Source organism: Anthonomus grandis, chromosome 12, assembly GCF_022605725.1.
Source record: "Anthonomus grandis grandis chromosome 12, icAntGran1.3, whole genome shotgun sequence".
NCBI lineage: Eukaryota > Metazoa > Arthropoda > Insecta > Coleoptera > Curculionidae > Anthonomus > Anthonomus grandis.
Window position 1 is genome coordinate 14,397,716 of NC_065557.1, and position 14,917 is coordinate 14,412,632.

The 14,917-nt window shown below is 30.8% G+C and overlaps 1 protein-coding gene across 1 annotated transcript in view; it reads right to left on the reverse strand.

Moving 5' to 3' along the window:
• The window catches only part of LOC126742861 (lachesin-like), a 260,367-nt gene that overhangs the window by 159,233 nt on the left and 86,217 nt on the right, over positions 1 to 14,917 (reverse strand). The window contains exon 3 of the mRNA XM_050449679.1: positions 7,211 to 7,440. Coding sequence (XP_050305636.1) covers positions 7,211 to 7,440 — 230 coding nt within the window. The remainder of the gene's footprint in view (positions 1 to 7,210; positions 7,441 to 14,917) is intronic.

Here is a 14,917-nt window from a genome sequence, read left to right on the forward strand (position 1 = left end):
CATTAATCAATCTATTGGAGAACTGTTGAAAATTAACTAGTAAGCGAAAGTACGTAAAGAAGGAGTTTTTTTTCCTTGTAGTTAAAGTTTGAATCGATGAAGTTTTAGAGGCCCTAGTTGATACTTTAAGTATTGTGTTGTATTGTATTTAAAAATTTCTTGTAAAATGGTCTGCCAGAGTCATAAAGTAAGTAAAAGGCGTACGTATTTACTTACTTTATCATGACTAACTTATATAATTTATTATATTTAATTTATTTAGAAAGAATTATAGACCTCTAATAGGATTCTTTTAGTTTTGCCCTTCTAAATCCAATGAGGTCACCCATAAGGTTGCAGCTCTCAGCTAAGATCTGGCATTTTTAGAGCCAATTTTTGGTCTCAAAAACGATGTCGAAAAATTACTTTTGCCGTGTTTTTAAAGTGCTCTAATTCCCTTATTTCTGCTCAATTCTCGTTATAACTCGGTGTTTTGGCGTGATGTACGGAATGCAAACAAGACGCTGGTGTAGTTAGTTTAAAATCTTAAAAAATCAATTTTTGGTGTACCCGAAAAGCAAAAAATCCCAAACTTTAGAGATCGATATCTCTGCTTCTAAGAACTTTATCTGAAAAATTCCACCAAGTTTCTCTTGATTTTACCCTTCTGAATTTAATGAGACCACCGTCGTAGCTCTCATATTAGTTGAGATCTGGCACTTTCAGAGCCAATTTTTTAGCTCAAAAACGATATCGAAAAAACAATCGTCTTAATTTTTATTCCATACCTGAGAAATTTCTATTTCTGCCATTTAAAGTTTAATGAAAAAGTGGCAAAAGGTTCGTAAGTAACGTAAAATATTGCGGTTCGCAATATTATTACAACTAAATGGGACATAGTATATGCTAATTCTTACTAAAAGATAATAATCTCTAAAAGTGCTTTCAAATACCTAAAACTAAATCAAATCTCGATTAAAGTACAATAATACCTTTTTATCTGTCTTTTATCAATTCATCAAGCGCAGAGCACTATTGAAGCTCTCTCATATGTTCCAAAGGGGGCCGATACCTGTCAATTTGTTTGAACGGTAGATTGATTTTCACACCCCATTTCCTTTCACAAAAGCAATGGACTGTGTAAGATGAAGGACCTGGGCAAAAACGGACCCGGCCGAATTTGCATATAGAGCCGCCGCTATCGCCATTTTAAAAATAATGAGACCTTTTTCGGCTCAAACTTTTAGCAGTAGTAGCTCTATCCGCGTTTTATTTTTCCTCGAACTAATGGAATGTAAACAGTGTTCGGAAAATTGGCGCAAACTCAAGTTTTGTTATCTATTCTTTCAACGTTTTGGCTCTTATACGTATTAAATGGTTGCCAGAATTATGTATTGGGTGACCCACCAAGAATGGCTCTCGGGTATATCTTGGTAAAGTATAATATTATTATAGTTTGCGAAAAAAACCTAACAAAAAGACCATGTGAAGTTACTTAGTAAAAATAATTTTCCTAGAATCACCAAAAGGGCGCAACTTACTGAATAATCAGAGTCAATCGAGATATTTTACCTTGTAAAGATTATAATAAATAATAATAATACACATTTCACAGTGAATTCTAAGGCATGCTGTTTTTTCAAAAATTTTAAATGTAACGATTTTAAGATTAAAATAATTAATTAAATTATATTTATTAACAATTTAAACTACATGCAAGAAAAAGCTTTAAAAGCTTAAGGAAATCGCATATTTATTTATGCGTTCAATTTTGCTATCTTATCTTTCGCTCTTGATTATAATTATCCTAAAATAAAAAATAATATATAAATGATTGATTTAAAAAGATATGTACTTTTAAATTATAAACGTCAAAGCACTTAAACATTTTTAATGGTCTGAGTAGCTTTTTGAACAATTTAAATATTTCTTCAAAATGTATCTATATATTAAATAAGCTGTTATTAAAATTTCAAAAACACTAGTTTTTATTATATTTTTTTGTAGGACTAATACGAAATATACAAGGTGGTCCAGCCTAAACGTCAGTCAAAAGTAAGTCAAGTCAGTCCAGTCAAACGTAAGTTAAAAGTCATTCATTTTAATACGTGATAGAGAATTTAAAAAAAATAGACTTTCATTAATAAAATTTTCTCAGGAATTTTTAATAACAAAGATACAAAGTATTAAAGATCAACTAGTAGATTCTTCATTTAATTTGAAAAAAATAGTTACTCTTGCAAAAATTATGATCTAAGGTACTGTTTTTTAAATATCTTAATTTAATTGTTCAGAAATACCTGCTACAATGTTGCAAAAATGTATAAAAAAAAAGAAGTCAAACTTGGATTTGTAAAAAAGTTGAATATAAAAAATGATCAAAAGTTACCTTAAGTCATTATTATATTTGACAGGTTTAATTTAAGATTCAAGCCTAATTTTCTTTTTTTTTTAAGTTTTTGCAGCATTTTAACTGGCGTTTCTGTTCAATTAAACTAGATACTAAATAGGATATTTTAAAAACAGTACCTTAAATCATAATTTTGCAAAAATAACTTTTTTTTCCAAATCAAATGGAGTTGACTTTTTATAAAAAAAAATATTTTATCATCTCGCAGATTTGACGCAACAAAGGATCAAATCCCACCGTATCTTACGCCCCTGCAATTTTTTTAAAAATTGTCTTCATCAGTAATTGACAATTTAATACAATAACATGCATGCGTAAATTAATTGAAATTGAGCTGCTAGTTCAAAAGTTATGATAAATAAACAAATAATTACTCTTAACTTTAACACCCTGTACCTTTGTTACTAAACATTTCTGAGAAAAATTTTATGATGAAAGTCTATTTTTTTTAATTCTTTATCACGTATAAAAAATTTGAATTGAAACGAAACTAAATTTATAGCTGCATAAAAAGTATAGTCACGATAACACGTACGAAATTTAAAATTCACCACTCGTGGAGCCATTCCCTTTGCCTTAAGCCTGCAGAATCTTGATTATTTCGCACTTGTTATAGAATATACTATGCCAGTTAAAAAAAGCAGCTTGATAGTATATTCCATGTTTCCGCTAAAGCTTTTAAGTTAGACGGGAGGGGCACTGCCTTGATGCCTTAAGCTCTCTTAGAATGGCTTGTGATCGATATCAAAATAAATCAAATATTTGTTCAAATTTCTTGAAAAATGTCTATAATTTCATAATTAATATTTTTTGTGTGTATTTTCTTGTGAAAATAGATCTATGAAAGGAAATGTGGGAAACGGTTTAAAATGAACTACAAGCCTTTTAATTTAAATGTCGACGTTTCAACTTTTATAAAGTTATCTTAAGGACATTGCAAGAGATTCAAATCATTAGATTAGATTTATATCAACCCTTTAAAAAATTTATTAAAAAAAAATTGTGTGTAGTTTTAGGCATAATATTTGCCTTTTTTAATCCTATATTTTTAATAAAATATTTAAAAACAGGAACGAATTTTTCGACGAGTTTATAATAGTTAACAACTAATTTTCTACTCTTGGGCTGTGCTCATAATGGAGCGGATAATATTATCTATATCGGATCTGAACGTATTATCCCCATTGCCTAGTCTCCCTGCCTTTTTCGTCTTGTATGTAAGTTTTATTTTGGCAGTTTGTATAAAAATGTGTCTTCCTCATTGTCTGATGAAGATGAAATTTTATTTAAGTTAAATTAAATTTTTTTCATAATAAACAACTGTGATGATTTTTATGCTTCTTATTCTAAATGGATCCCAAGCAAATACCAAACTTATCAATTTTTCTTTATTTATTACTGCAAATGTTCTATTGCGTTTTAAAGTCGCCTATCCGCTACGATGGCGGGAGGAAATAATACTAAACTCGAATACTAGTTCTAGATGTAAGTTGTATTCATATGATTCATACCGATGATACAAATCTCACTTGCCTGTCAACTCTAATATGCTAAAAACTTTTTCGCATAAATTCGTATCTCAAGAAACAGTACTTCCTACCAACTGCGCTCTGATTGAACTGGCGATTGCAATTCGTATTAATTGTATTTTGTATTCACTTATTGGTTTGGTATTATATTGTGTAAATACAATTCAATTGTGAGTAAGAACTAAAATTATAAAAATTATTATTATAAGTACCTTTATGTGAAAAAAAATAAACTTTTCAATTATGGAATCTAATTTTGCTAATCTAGTTATTTATAATCAATTAAAAATATAAGTTTTATGTCCATTTAGTTTATTTATGCTTACATTGTAAATGAAAAGGATATGGGATGTTAAATGACTTAAAGAATATTACTACTCATTTTTTTTTACTAGTAAATTTTACCATACACACTTCCAAAGCAATAAGAAAAAATTAGATACACTAAAACTAGGTTTGTTTACATAATCACAAGAAACATGCATGTAAAAAATCTAACTAATATTAAAAGACGTGTACGTTTTATACATAAAAAGGATGATGGGGATATAATGCGGTGTTAACGAAGTTTTTGGTTAAAAAAATAAAAATCCTCCAAAGTACCCAAAAAAATTCTATGCGGCATGTAAATGTTTGTCCATGGGGTATAGAAATCCATATTTTTTATCGCTAATGAATCACATAAATGAAATTTTCATTGACCATCTTATGTAAAAAGATTTGCTGCCGCTTACACATAATTCTGAACAAAATTTATGAAATACTCTGGAGAAGTTAACACCTTATGGAAAATCTCCGAAAGGTATCTACACTCTCTACATGTGGTATTTGTATAACAAGATATTAACTAACGTTCGTGAAACGTTGGCCGGACCCGTAAATATATAATTCTTTAAATTTTTCATAGAATAAACTGTTGCTCAAATCAACGATTTTTGATCTATGCAGATTAAGTTTAACATATAATTAATAAAAAATCAACCAATATTTGCCAAATAAATTGATGAAAAATATTCCATGCCTTAATCTCACTCTTAAAACTGATTCTTGTGAGAACTAGAAACAGGAGCTACAACATGTAACAAGTCGTCCTCAAGACCTGAGTTAACCTGACCTGTTTATGATTCCTTACATTTTACTGGAAATATCTTCTTCCTCAATTCAAATTAATATATTTTATGTACGAGGGTGGTCCCAGAAGTACCCGGCCTGACCTAGAGATGTCGGTAGTAGTTTGAAAATATCATGTATTAGAAAGTATACAATCTATAAAGCATATGTTTCAAGTTTGAAGACGCCACGTTGTTTAGTATTTGTTTGGCAGCCATCAATAGTGAACGTTTTCAGTGAATTTGTGAAAATGGAGAAAATTGTCATCGTTATGTGATACAATACTTTTATTTGATAAGCCTCAGCCCAACCAATATAAAAGCTGAACTGGATTCTACTCTGGGTGAGTCTGATCGTTCGTTAACAACAGTAAAATATTGGCCGTACGAGCTGCCAAGACGAGCATCGTAATGGTCGACCAAATGAGCTGACGACTCCAGAAATTTCAAAGAAAATTCATAAAGCGGTACTGGATGATCGTCGACTGAAAGTGCGCGAGCTAGCAGACATAGTAGGCATTTCAAAAAGTGTGGTACATCGCATATTAACTAAAAATTTTGACATGAGAAAGCTGTGTGCAAGATGGGTGCCGCGTTTGCTCACACTCGAGCAAAAACAGTGTCGTGAAGATGTTTCAATTGAGTGTTTAGCAAAATTTAATAGCAACAATCAGAATTTTTGCATCGTTTCATAACCATGGATGAAACATAGGTCCATCACTTCACACCTCAGACAAAAAAACATTCAAAACAATGGACTCAAAACCGGCTCCAAAGAAGGCGAAAACCGTTTTATCTGCAGACAAGGTCACGGCGTTGATTTTTTGGGATGCGTGAGGGATAATTTTCATTGACTATCTTGAAAAAGGTAAAACTATCAACGGCGAGAATTATGCGAACTTATTGCAATGTTTGAGCAAAGAAATCAAGCAAAAACGGCCGCATTTGGTTAAGAAGAAAGTGTTGTTTCATCAAGACAATGCACCAGCTCACAAATCCGTTATTGCAATGGCCAAAATTAACAAATTAAAGTTTGAATTGCTACCTTATGCACCCTATTTGCCAGATTTAGCCCCCTCAGATTATTTTCTGTTTCCAAACTGGCTCAGTGGTCAAAGATTTTCCAACGATGAAGAAGTGATGTCTGCAGTAAATGGCTATTTCGAGGCGCAAGACAGTTCTTATTATAAAAAGGGTATTGAACTTATTAAATATCGCTGGAAAAATGTATAGAGCTGAAAGGAGATTATGTTGAAAAATAAAATAAATTTTTTTCCAAAATTTTCGTGTTTTCTTTCTTGGGTCGGGTACTTCTGGGACCACCCTTGTATACGTACAAATACTTAATTCCATGGATTTTTTACGATCCACTTTTGAAGGTATGCTAACTTGCTATTTTTTTTCGAGTTAAAAAATATAAATTTCTTGTCACAATGTCAAAAATGTCATAAACTGATTAAGTTTAATTTTATTTTTTTTTTCTTTAAAAATACTTGAAATTGAAAATGAAAATTACAAATATAAATTTATTTTTTCATTTACAGGTCCGGAAATCAAATGTTTTAATTTAGCATGAACACTTGGCAATAATAGTTAGGGTGATTTGTAGAATTTCTCAATCTGTCATAATAAAATTATATAAATTATATTAGACAATTCTCTTGCAGGGTTTCCATATTAGAAGATTTGAACATATTTAAGTTCAATTTTTTTTTGCAGAATTCAAAGATATCACTTTCTAAGATATTCATTGAAAAATGTAAAAATCTAAACAAGGAATTATATATATATATAATAATAAGACGAAAAAATTTATTTACCATTAGGGAAAAAATAGATATTTAGAAAAAATCACAATTAAAGGTATTATATGAAGCCAGTGTATAAAATTCTTGCGTAAATTACAAATTATATTCTTACGCAGATGTCAGTTATCTGCTGTTCTTCTGGAGTTTCTTCTTAAAAGATAGTAAACAATTGTTTGACCATATTTTCGTTTTTAAAAATAACATAAACTTTAAGCAGTTTTCCTTTACGCTTAAATAAAAAGCTCCAAAAGAACTGATTCATAATTGCTTTTTTCGTAGACTTTACAGCTAATATGTCTCGAGATATAGCCGAGTATCACTCTAAGTGCAACATCCAAATTTTAATGTACTATAAATAAAAAAAATTAAACTTACCACTCCGTTACTGGACTTTCGAACTACGCAAGGTAAGGTTGCTGTTCCTCCCGTTTGAGCAACAACGACTGTACAATTCTCAGTCATAAAAACTGTCGGTTTGCCAGTTGTCGCTTTGCCATTTACGCTGTTGCCTATGCCTAGCATAGCTTCTTTACTTTTACGATGTTGTTCTCCGTAACTTCTTCTGTGACGTATGAATAGTGTTAGGTCCTGCGCATCGAACGAATCTAGAAGAAAATAATTAAATAAAAAAAAATATATTAAAATTAAAATAGTGGAATTTATAAATTTTTGGCTTAATATATAAAAAAAACGGGTTTCATAAAAACCTCTCCACTAGCCTCCAGTATATAGGCTTGAGTCGATTCTACATCAGCAATCTCCGCATTAAACAAATTCTATACTATTGGCATAAAGAGCAGTAGCACCAATCGAATGGCGTTATAATTACTCGGACATTTGCAAAACTATACAGGTTCGGACTGAGCGTCTATATTCCACTTAAGACTTAAACACAAGACTAGCACTAGGTACTATATGCTAAGCATGTTTCAAACCGAATTATATTGCATAACGATAAAAATAAAACGACAATTATCCAAACAGACTATAGATACGGCGGTTCTTGCGCTGTCAAGACCGAAAGGCAGAGGTTTCAAATTAACACTGGTAGTCCTGAGGGATGCATCTTGTCTCCTACCCTCTCCCTACGATATACCAATGACCTTTTTGAAAAGACTTCTAAGGTGTAAAGGTTGGCAGGAAGATGTCTTAATAGGATCATAGCTAAGGCAGCTTCTCAAAAACTTGGGACTATCCTTAAAACCAAAAGTCTCTATCCACCGTAACAGATTTTAATGCTTTTTTTCTAACTTTTTACAAGGCTCAGATTTGTACATTATCTTTTACTCTTACATACGAAGCTCTGCACGCAAACACACTTTAAAGGTTCTTGGTTCCATGCAAAAGAGGGCGATACATCTTATAGGAGATCCAGAGATAACTCGAAGCTTGTACAGGTTGTCGCATAGAAGGAAGGTGGCGGACCTGACTTTGTTTCATTAATACGATCATAGTTAATACTATTCCGATATTATTACACCCAAAGCTATACATGCTATTAAGATTTACAGGCAGATGCAACACTTAAATATCAAGGGCATCTGCAGACGCCTAAAAAATCGCTATTTTGGGACTCCTTTTTATGGAGAAGTACAACTCTGTGAAATCAACTTCCAAAGCAAGTCTTTTTCGAATATTTCAACTTGCAGAAGTTTGAGAAAAATATCCACAAAAACCTTTGTAGCACTGGGGCTACTCGTGTACTAGAGAATTTTATTATTACTTAACCTGTTATTAGTATTTTTCTTGACCTCATCAAAGCCATTGACATTGTAATTTTGTTGATGGCTTACAGGACTTCGGAATTTGAAAAAAACCAAAAGACAAGACTGGTCTACAACACACAATAAAAATAAATTTAAATGCAATAGATAAATTAAAAGACAATAAAGGAAACTTACAAGTAACTACGTATCGACATGATAGTCACCAAAAAAGAATTACGACATAAACTTATTTACATAGTTTAAAAAGTGTTTAAAAAGTGAAAAGGAAAAAGTCAAAAAAGTTTCTTGTTAAGATCAGTTTAATTTAAAATAATATGAAATACTTAGCAAGAGAGGAACATGCTTAATATTGCAGTGACCTAGAAAATAAATAAAATTTACATTTAAAATAAATTACTGCAAAAAGCGGATTTTCCCAAGAAACCATATAGGGATAAGTAATATTCTTCACATTGGATAAAGGTACTGATATACGAAATAAATATTAACTTTTTTGATGAACAACACTGATCAAGAGCAAATCCAAGAACAGACACATATCCAAAATCTATGAACATACAGCAACTTGGTTCATAGTTTCATACTTAACTGGCAACTCTAACTCTAAGATAATGTAAAATAGAAATAATTATTTTAAATTCTCACTATAAAATGATCCTCTTAGTCTTTTATTTTGTATTTCGTATAATGTAACTCGACTTATTGAGCTATTAGAAATAATATATTCTTTGAAATGTTTTTATTGTTATATTTTATATTGTTGTTTGTAGTATAGAAAACTATTTTCACTAAAGCAACTAAGAAACATGACAAGTAGCCTTTTTATTAAAAGATCTTACAGATCTTTTCCAGATGCAGCAGCAACTCATTAATTTTAATTCTTTTAGGTTAGTCTACACAAATAAAACAACATGTTTTAAGTAATTTCTAACAACAATCGTTTGTTTATTTAAATAAAATAACTGGGCTTAATAAAAAATTTAATAAAATAAAAAAATCATAACTTTATCACTAAAAACTGCATAGTTAGCCATGGTTTTTAATAGTTTGATAGATTTTCCGTATTTAGCAATTCATCTTAAATTTTAGTACGCTTATTTAAGCTAAAAACGCGACTTCAATACATACGAGAAAGGTCATAAAAGAGTATGACAAAGAACATAAGAACGTTTTGCAGAATGCACCTTTAATCCTACTATACAGTGCTTTCATTTCAAAACGATCTTGAGACGGAAATCTTGAAAGTTTTTCCACGTTAGTAATATTTCCACTTTGTCAGTTACTAGATCGCCATTTTCCTCTGTTTCACCATTCTCTCTTCCTCCTTCTTAACGGTTTCTTTCTTAGGGTTCTTAGTCCCTATTCTCGTCTGTAGGACTTTCTAGCACTTTAAGTCAAGCAATATTGCTCACAATACATTTTTTACAGTCTCCATCATACCAATTATTTAATGTTACCTCCTACGTGTCTATTGTTTGTGGTGTTTAAATTCTTCCTGATACTATGGTCTTATCTCTTTCTGTTAAAGCTTTTCTGTATCCCACTAAGGAGAAATACCATTGATTTGCTTACTTATTACTCTGGTATTTTGAATCCTAATTTAACTTTAACCAAAAATGTTGTGAATAGGCATCTGCTCCTCTGCAACCTCTTATACCTAGTACATCATATCCGTGCCTTGCATCCATTTTACTGTAATTTACTTAATTCCTTGTTAAACCATTAGTAGATACTACTACTGTCGATTTGTATATATCTTTATGTTTAAACATAGTGGACTTTATTAACATATAATTCAATCCTGCAAGATCTGCGACTCTTAGACAATTGTCATTAAAAGCATAGTAAAGGCTGTGCATGCCATTATTATGTCATTCTCATACCATAGTTTTAGTACCTCGTCTTGTCTAATTTTAGCACTAAAATCGCTCAAGAGCAAGTTGGGCTAGTTTCCTCACCAAGTATCGTAAAACAAATTTTTTATATCCTCATCCTTATTTTCTGTTGCACCGACAAAAGTGAGTACTTGTAGAGAGTGCGTTATATTCTAATATAGCACATCCTGTCACCAAGTAACTCAAACGTTAAAACTGAATTCCGTAGATATTTCTTGAGTACAAAACCTGTACCAAATGCGTAAACCTCTTGGATACTAAGTAAATACTGAATTTCCAGTGTTACTATGACTCACTCTAGGCCTCCAAATTTCTCTTAGAGCGGTGAAATCCATATTCATTCGTTTCATTTCTTTGATCGCTTTTATTGCAGCACCTGGTCGATAAGGGCTGAGCACATTCCATGCTCCAATATTCATGTGTTCTTTCCTTGTTTTTTGCATTATTTATCTTCATATATTCGTCCTAAAAAAAATTCTATTGTTTTGCCATAACCTATACTTTTTTCACAAGTTGGGGTGGTCAATCCCATGCTCAACCCACCTCATTTTCTCAACAGGCTTGTGACCGTCATAGATCGACTTTTGAATTAACCTTTCCATTTTATTTGCTGTTGCTAACCATGTTCTCTTAAAGACAATAAGAGCTGTATCATCAGCAAAACACATCAATATATCCTGTTTCTCTGTCAGTACTCACCAATACAAATGTTAAATAAGATATCAATAAAAGGTTCAGAATCGTTCTCCGTGGCAGAATATATTCTACCGATCTCTGGGAGCGTAAAAAGTTGTTTATTTTGTAATATTTCAATTACTCACTTAAGTATTTTATTAAAAATCTTGGGCCGTAACAATAATTAAAATATTTTGCCTTTAAAATCACTGTTAATAAATGCATAATAATATTCTGACTGTTACTCTTATACGAACCATATAAAAGCAATTTATTTTAACGTTACCGATGTTCCAATTAAAATGAAATATATAGATAAATATTTCAACGCTCATTAAAAAAAATTCGTTACAAATAAAAAACTAGGAAAAGTAATTTATTGCTCGTAAGCAAATTGGACAGGATACATTTTAAAGGCTTTAAAGTTTGTTTTTATTTTTAAATGGTCATTGGTACACAACATCGTTAACCGAATTTGGAGTTCATTTTGATTTATTTTATAAATTTCGTATATAAAGTGAATATTGTGCAAATAAATTAATGAAAAAGTATTTGTGTTTTTTGCTATGTTAAGTATATCTATAATAGCTAATTTATATAATTGTAATAGTTGTAAATTGACATTCTTTTCAACTTCCAATAATAGATATTTAATAAATGCGTAAATTAAAGTTTTTTTCTTTCATAAGAATTGTCAAATTGATAAAATTTCCCATTCATAAATAATGGATCGTCTTACACACTTGTTACATAAATAATAATTTTTTATGATATCTCACGAGGTTTATTATTTTATTGTATGACAATGTTAAGAACCGAAATATTCAAAAATTTACTGTAAGAAGTATTAGATATACAAAATATCTTTTACAAATACAGGCTAATCCAGCAAACACTTACAATAGGCACTTACAGGATTGACGAGAGGAACTATAAAACTGTACTTAGGCATTTTTCAAACAACCTAAGCCACCCGGCAAAGAGAGTTATTAATACTCTTTTCCAACTATCCTGATTAACAAGTTTTTTTAACTTTTGAGGAAAATTAAATGTTAAGTCAAGTTAGGTGACAAGATTGTTTTAAAAATCCTTTTATTGATGGATATTATTGAAACAGTTACTGAAGAAGCTAAAAATCCAACATGCTTTTGTAGAAATTTAATCCTAAATAAAAAAATATCCAGTTTTAAGAAAACCTTCCTCATTTGCAAAAATAGTAAAAGATTTTCTTGATTTTCGATATCCTAAAAAAAGGATTGTTTGAAGAGGGCCTCAAAACATTGAAAGGCTAGAATTAGCATTGGCGTGGAACTATGGACAATTTATTTGCTTGCAACATCTCTGATGCAATTATGCCAAATGCTTATGTAGAAATGGCAAAAAACACTTGATTTGTCACTTATTTTGACAGGCACAATAAAAATACTACTATCTCCTTTTAATAAAATATGATGAGATACTCTATAAAACAGCCGATATTCAAAGATAAATGAATACAGATAATGTATATTAGGGAAGAAGGCAACAATATCACAACATCAGTAATGTCGTCAAAAAATATTTAAATATTCAATATTTGTTAATAATAGATTATGCTTTAAATTATAAACAAAATTACCCTTTTGGAACTCTTTATGCGTTTTTTTTAAAGTAATTTGTTAGAGTAAAGGTCTTATCTAATAAAAAGGTTTTTTATGAAAACTAAATATTTCATAATTATTATAGATTACTGAATAAGTTTGTATTTATGTTTATTTCTATGATTCCCTATTGGACGTTTATGATGATGGTTCTTTCTTGATATGATATTATGACAGTATCGGTATTTACTTGTAGAAAGATCGGCTTGAATTGCCTTTATCCTATGGTGCGGCATAAACAAAACAAGTTTTTATCAACATAACAAAAACACTCAAATGAGACGTTTGTTAATGATCGAGACGAATAGAGAATGGGTGAATATGTTTTTAAACAAAACACCCCTCTTGCCCCTAAGCATAGGTTGAACCCAAACGTGAAAAGGCCATCAGGATCTCCAGATTTGATTCCATTAGATTTCTATTTAATAAAATCTGTTGTCTACTGGACCCTATTGGAGTCATCATCATCATGTCGCAATATCACCCCGATACTTCAATTTAACTAAAGATGTTTTTATTTTCAATTAAATGCCTTTAAAAGTTAAAAGAACTTTCAAATTAATAAAATAATTTTCAACCAATACTTTCTCTATTCATGTGTTTTTTTGTAAACAAATTTTTTTTATTTTTTTACGTTTGTCTTTAATGCATGAACCTGGTTTAGCTACATAAAAAATAATTATACACTCATTTATGGAATCAAAAGTGCCCTCCAGTACGATATTTTATGGGGCCACACATAATCTCATTTACCATTTTCGAGTACGTATAGTCCTTAACAACACTCTGTTAACCGTTAAAACGAGCAACGAAACGAAAAATTATTTAGTGGGACACCCTATACAAGGTGTCTACTATAAAAACCGCCAAACTTTAAGAGGTGATTAAACAAGTCATTTGCAACAAAAGAGTTGTATAACATTTTTTCGAAAAGTTGTTAGTTCTTCTGGTATTTAACATTTTTTAATTTTATGAAATTTCTTTTTTTTTTTCATATAAATAAGAATATCTCCGTTATTCTTACCACTACATAAAATTTAGATATACCCTCTGAAAGAGAATTAAACTTGTTATAAGAAGAATATATTTAAGTTTTTGAGTAATTTTTTATACCTTATATCAGGTGTTATCAGAAGTTAAATGTAACATTTGGGAAATGTGCAAAATTAGTGGTATCTTCGTTGTCGTTTTTCTAAAATTTGGTAAATAGGGACATGTTTTTTTTTCAGCAAAAACTACTGCATTTAATATGCTTTCCAATGATATACTTACTTTTGTGATTGCTATTTGTTTTCATAGCAATATCATGGGCAAAAGAAAGAAAACCAAAAATTGAAAATTTTCAAATTTTATATTTCTTTATTGACTAAAATTAAAAAATCAAAATTTCATTAAACAAACCTAAAATTATAACAATTGTTCAAAATGTCTTCCTTCTTTTTCAATACATTTTATGCATCTTCTTCTGACACTATCAATAACCCGTTGAAGTTCAACGCGTTTTTGTCGCATTTCATTGCAACACATACTAATTCGATTAATTAGTTCGTCTCGAGTATTAATACTATAAACATTATATTTTAATGGGCCTCAGACATAAAAGTCAAGGGGCGTAAGGTTAGGGCTTCTGGGCGGCCATCTTACCAGAGCATATCTTCCCATCCATTTCTCCCCAAAGCATTGATTCAAGGAATTTTGCACAATTCTGCCATTATGGGCTGAGCATCCGTCCATTTAGAACCAAAGTTCCTGTCTAGCGGCTAAGGGGATTTCTTTCAGGAAGTCAATAAGGTCATTATTTAATAAATTTGGAAACTCATTGGAATTGAGCCGATCAGGAAGTATTACAGGCCAAAAAAGGCGACCTCTCATTAATCCTATCTATACGTTGACCCTTATCTCATGCTGAAAATGTGAAACAACAGTCAGATGAGGGTTTTCTGTATGCCATATATGGTTATTTCTTAAATTCATTATTCCGGCTCTTGTAAATGCTGCTTCATCTCTCCAAAATATTTGATCTGTACCCCACTCTTGCAACTTATTCAAGTACCGCCTACAGAATTGAAGCCTTACCTCACCATCCACTGGCAATAAATCCTGAACTTTTTTCAAATGAAACGGATGCAAATAATTTTTTTTCAA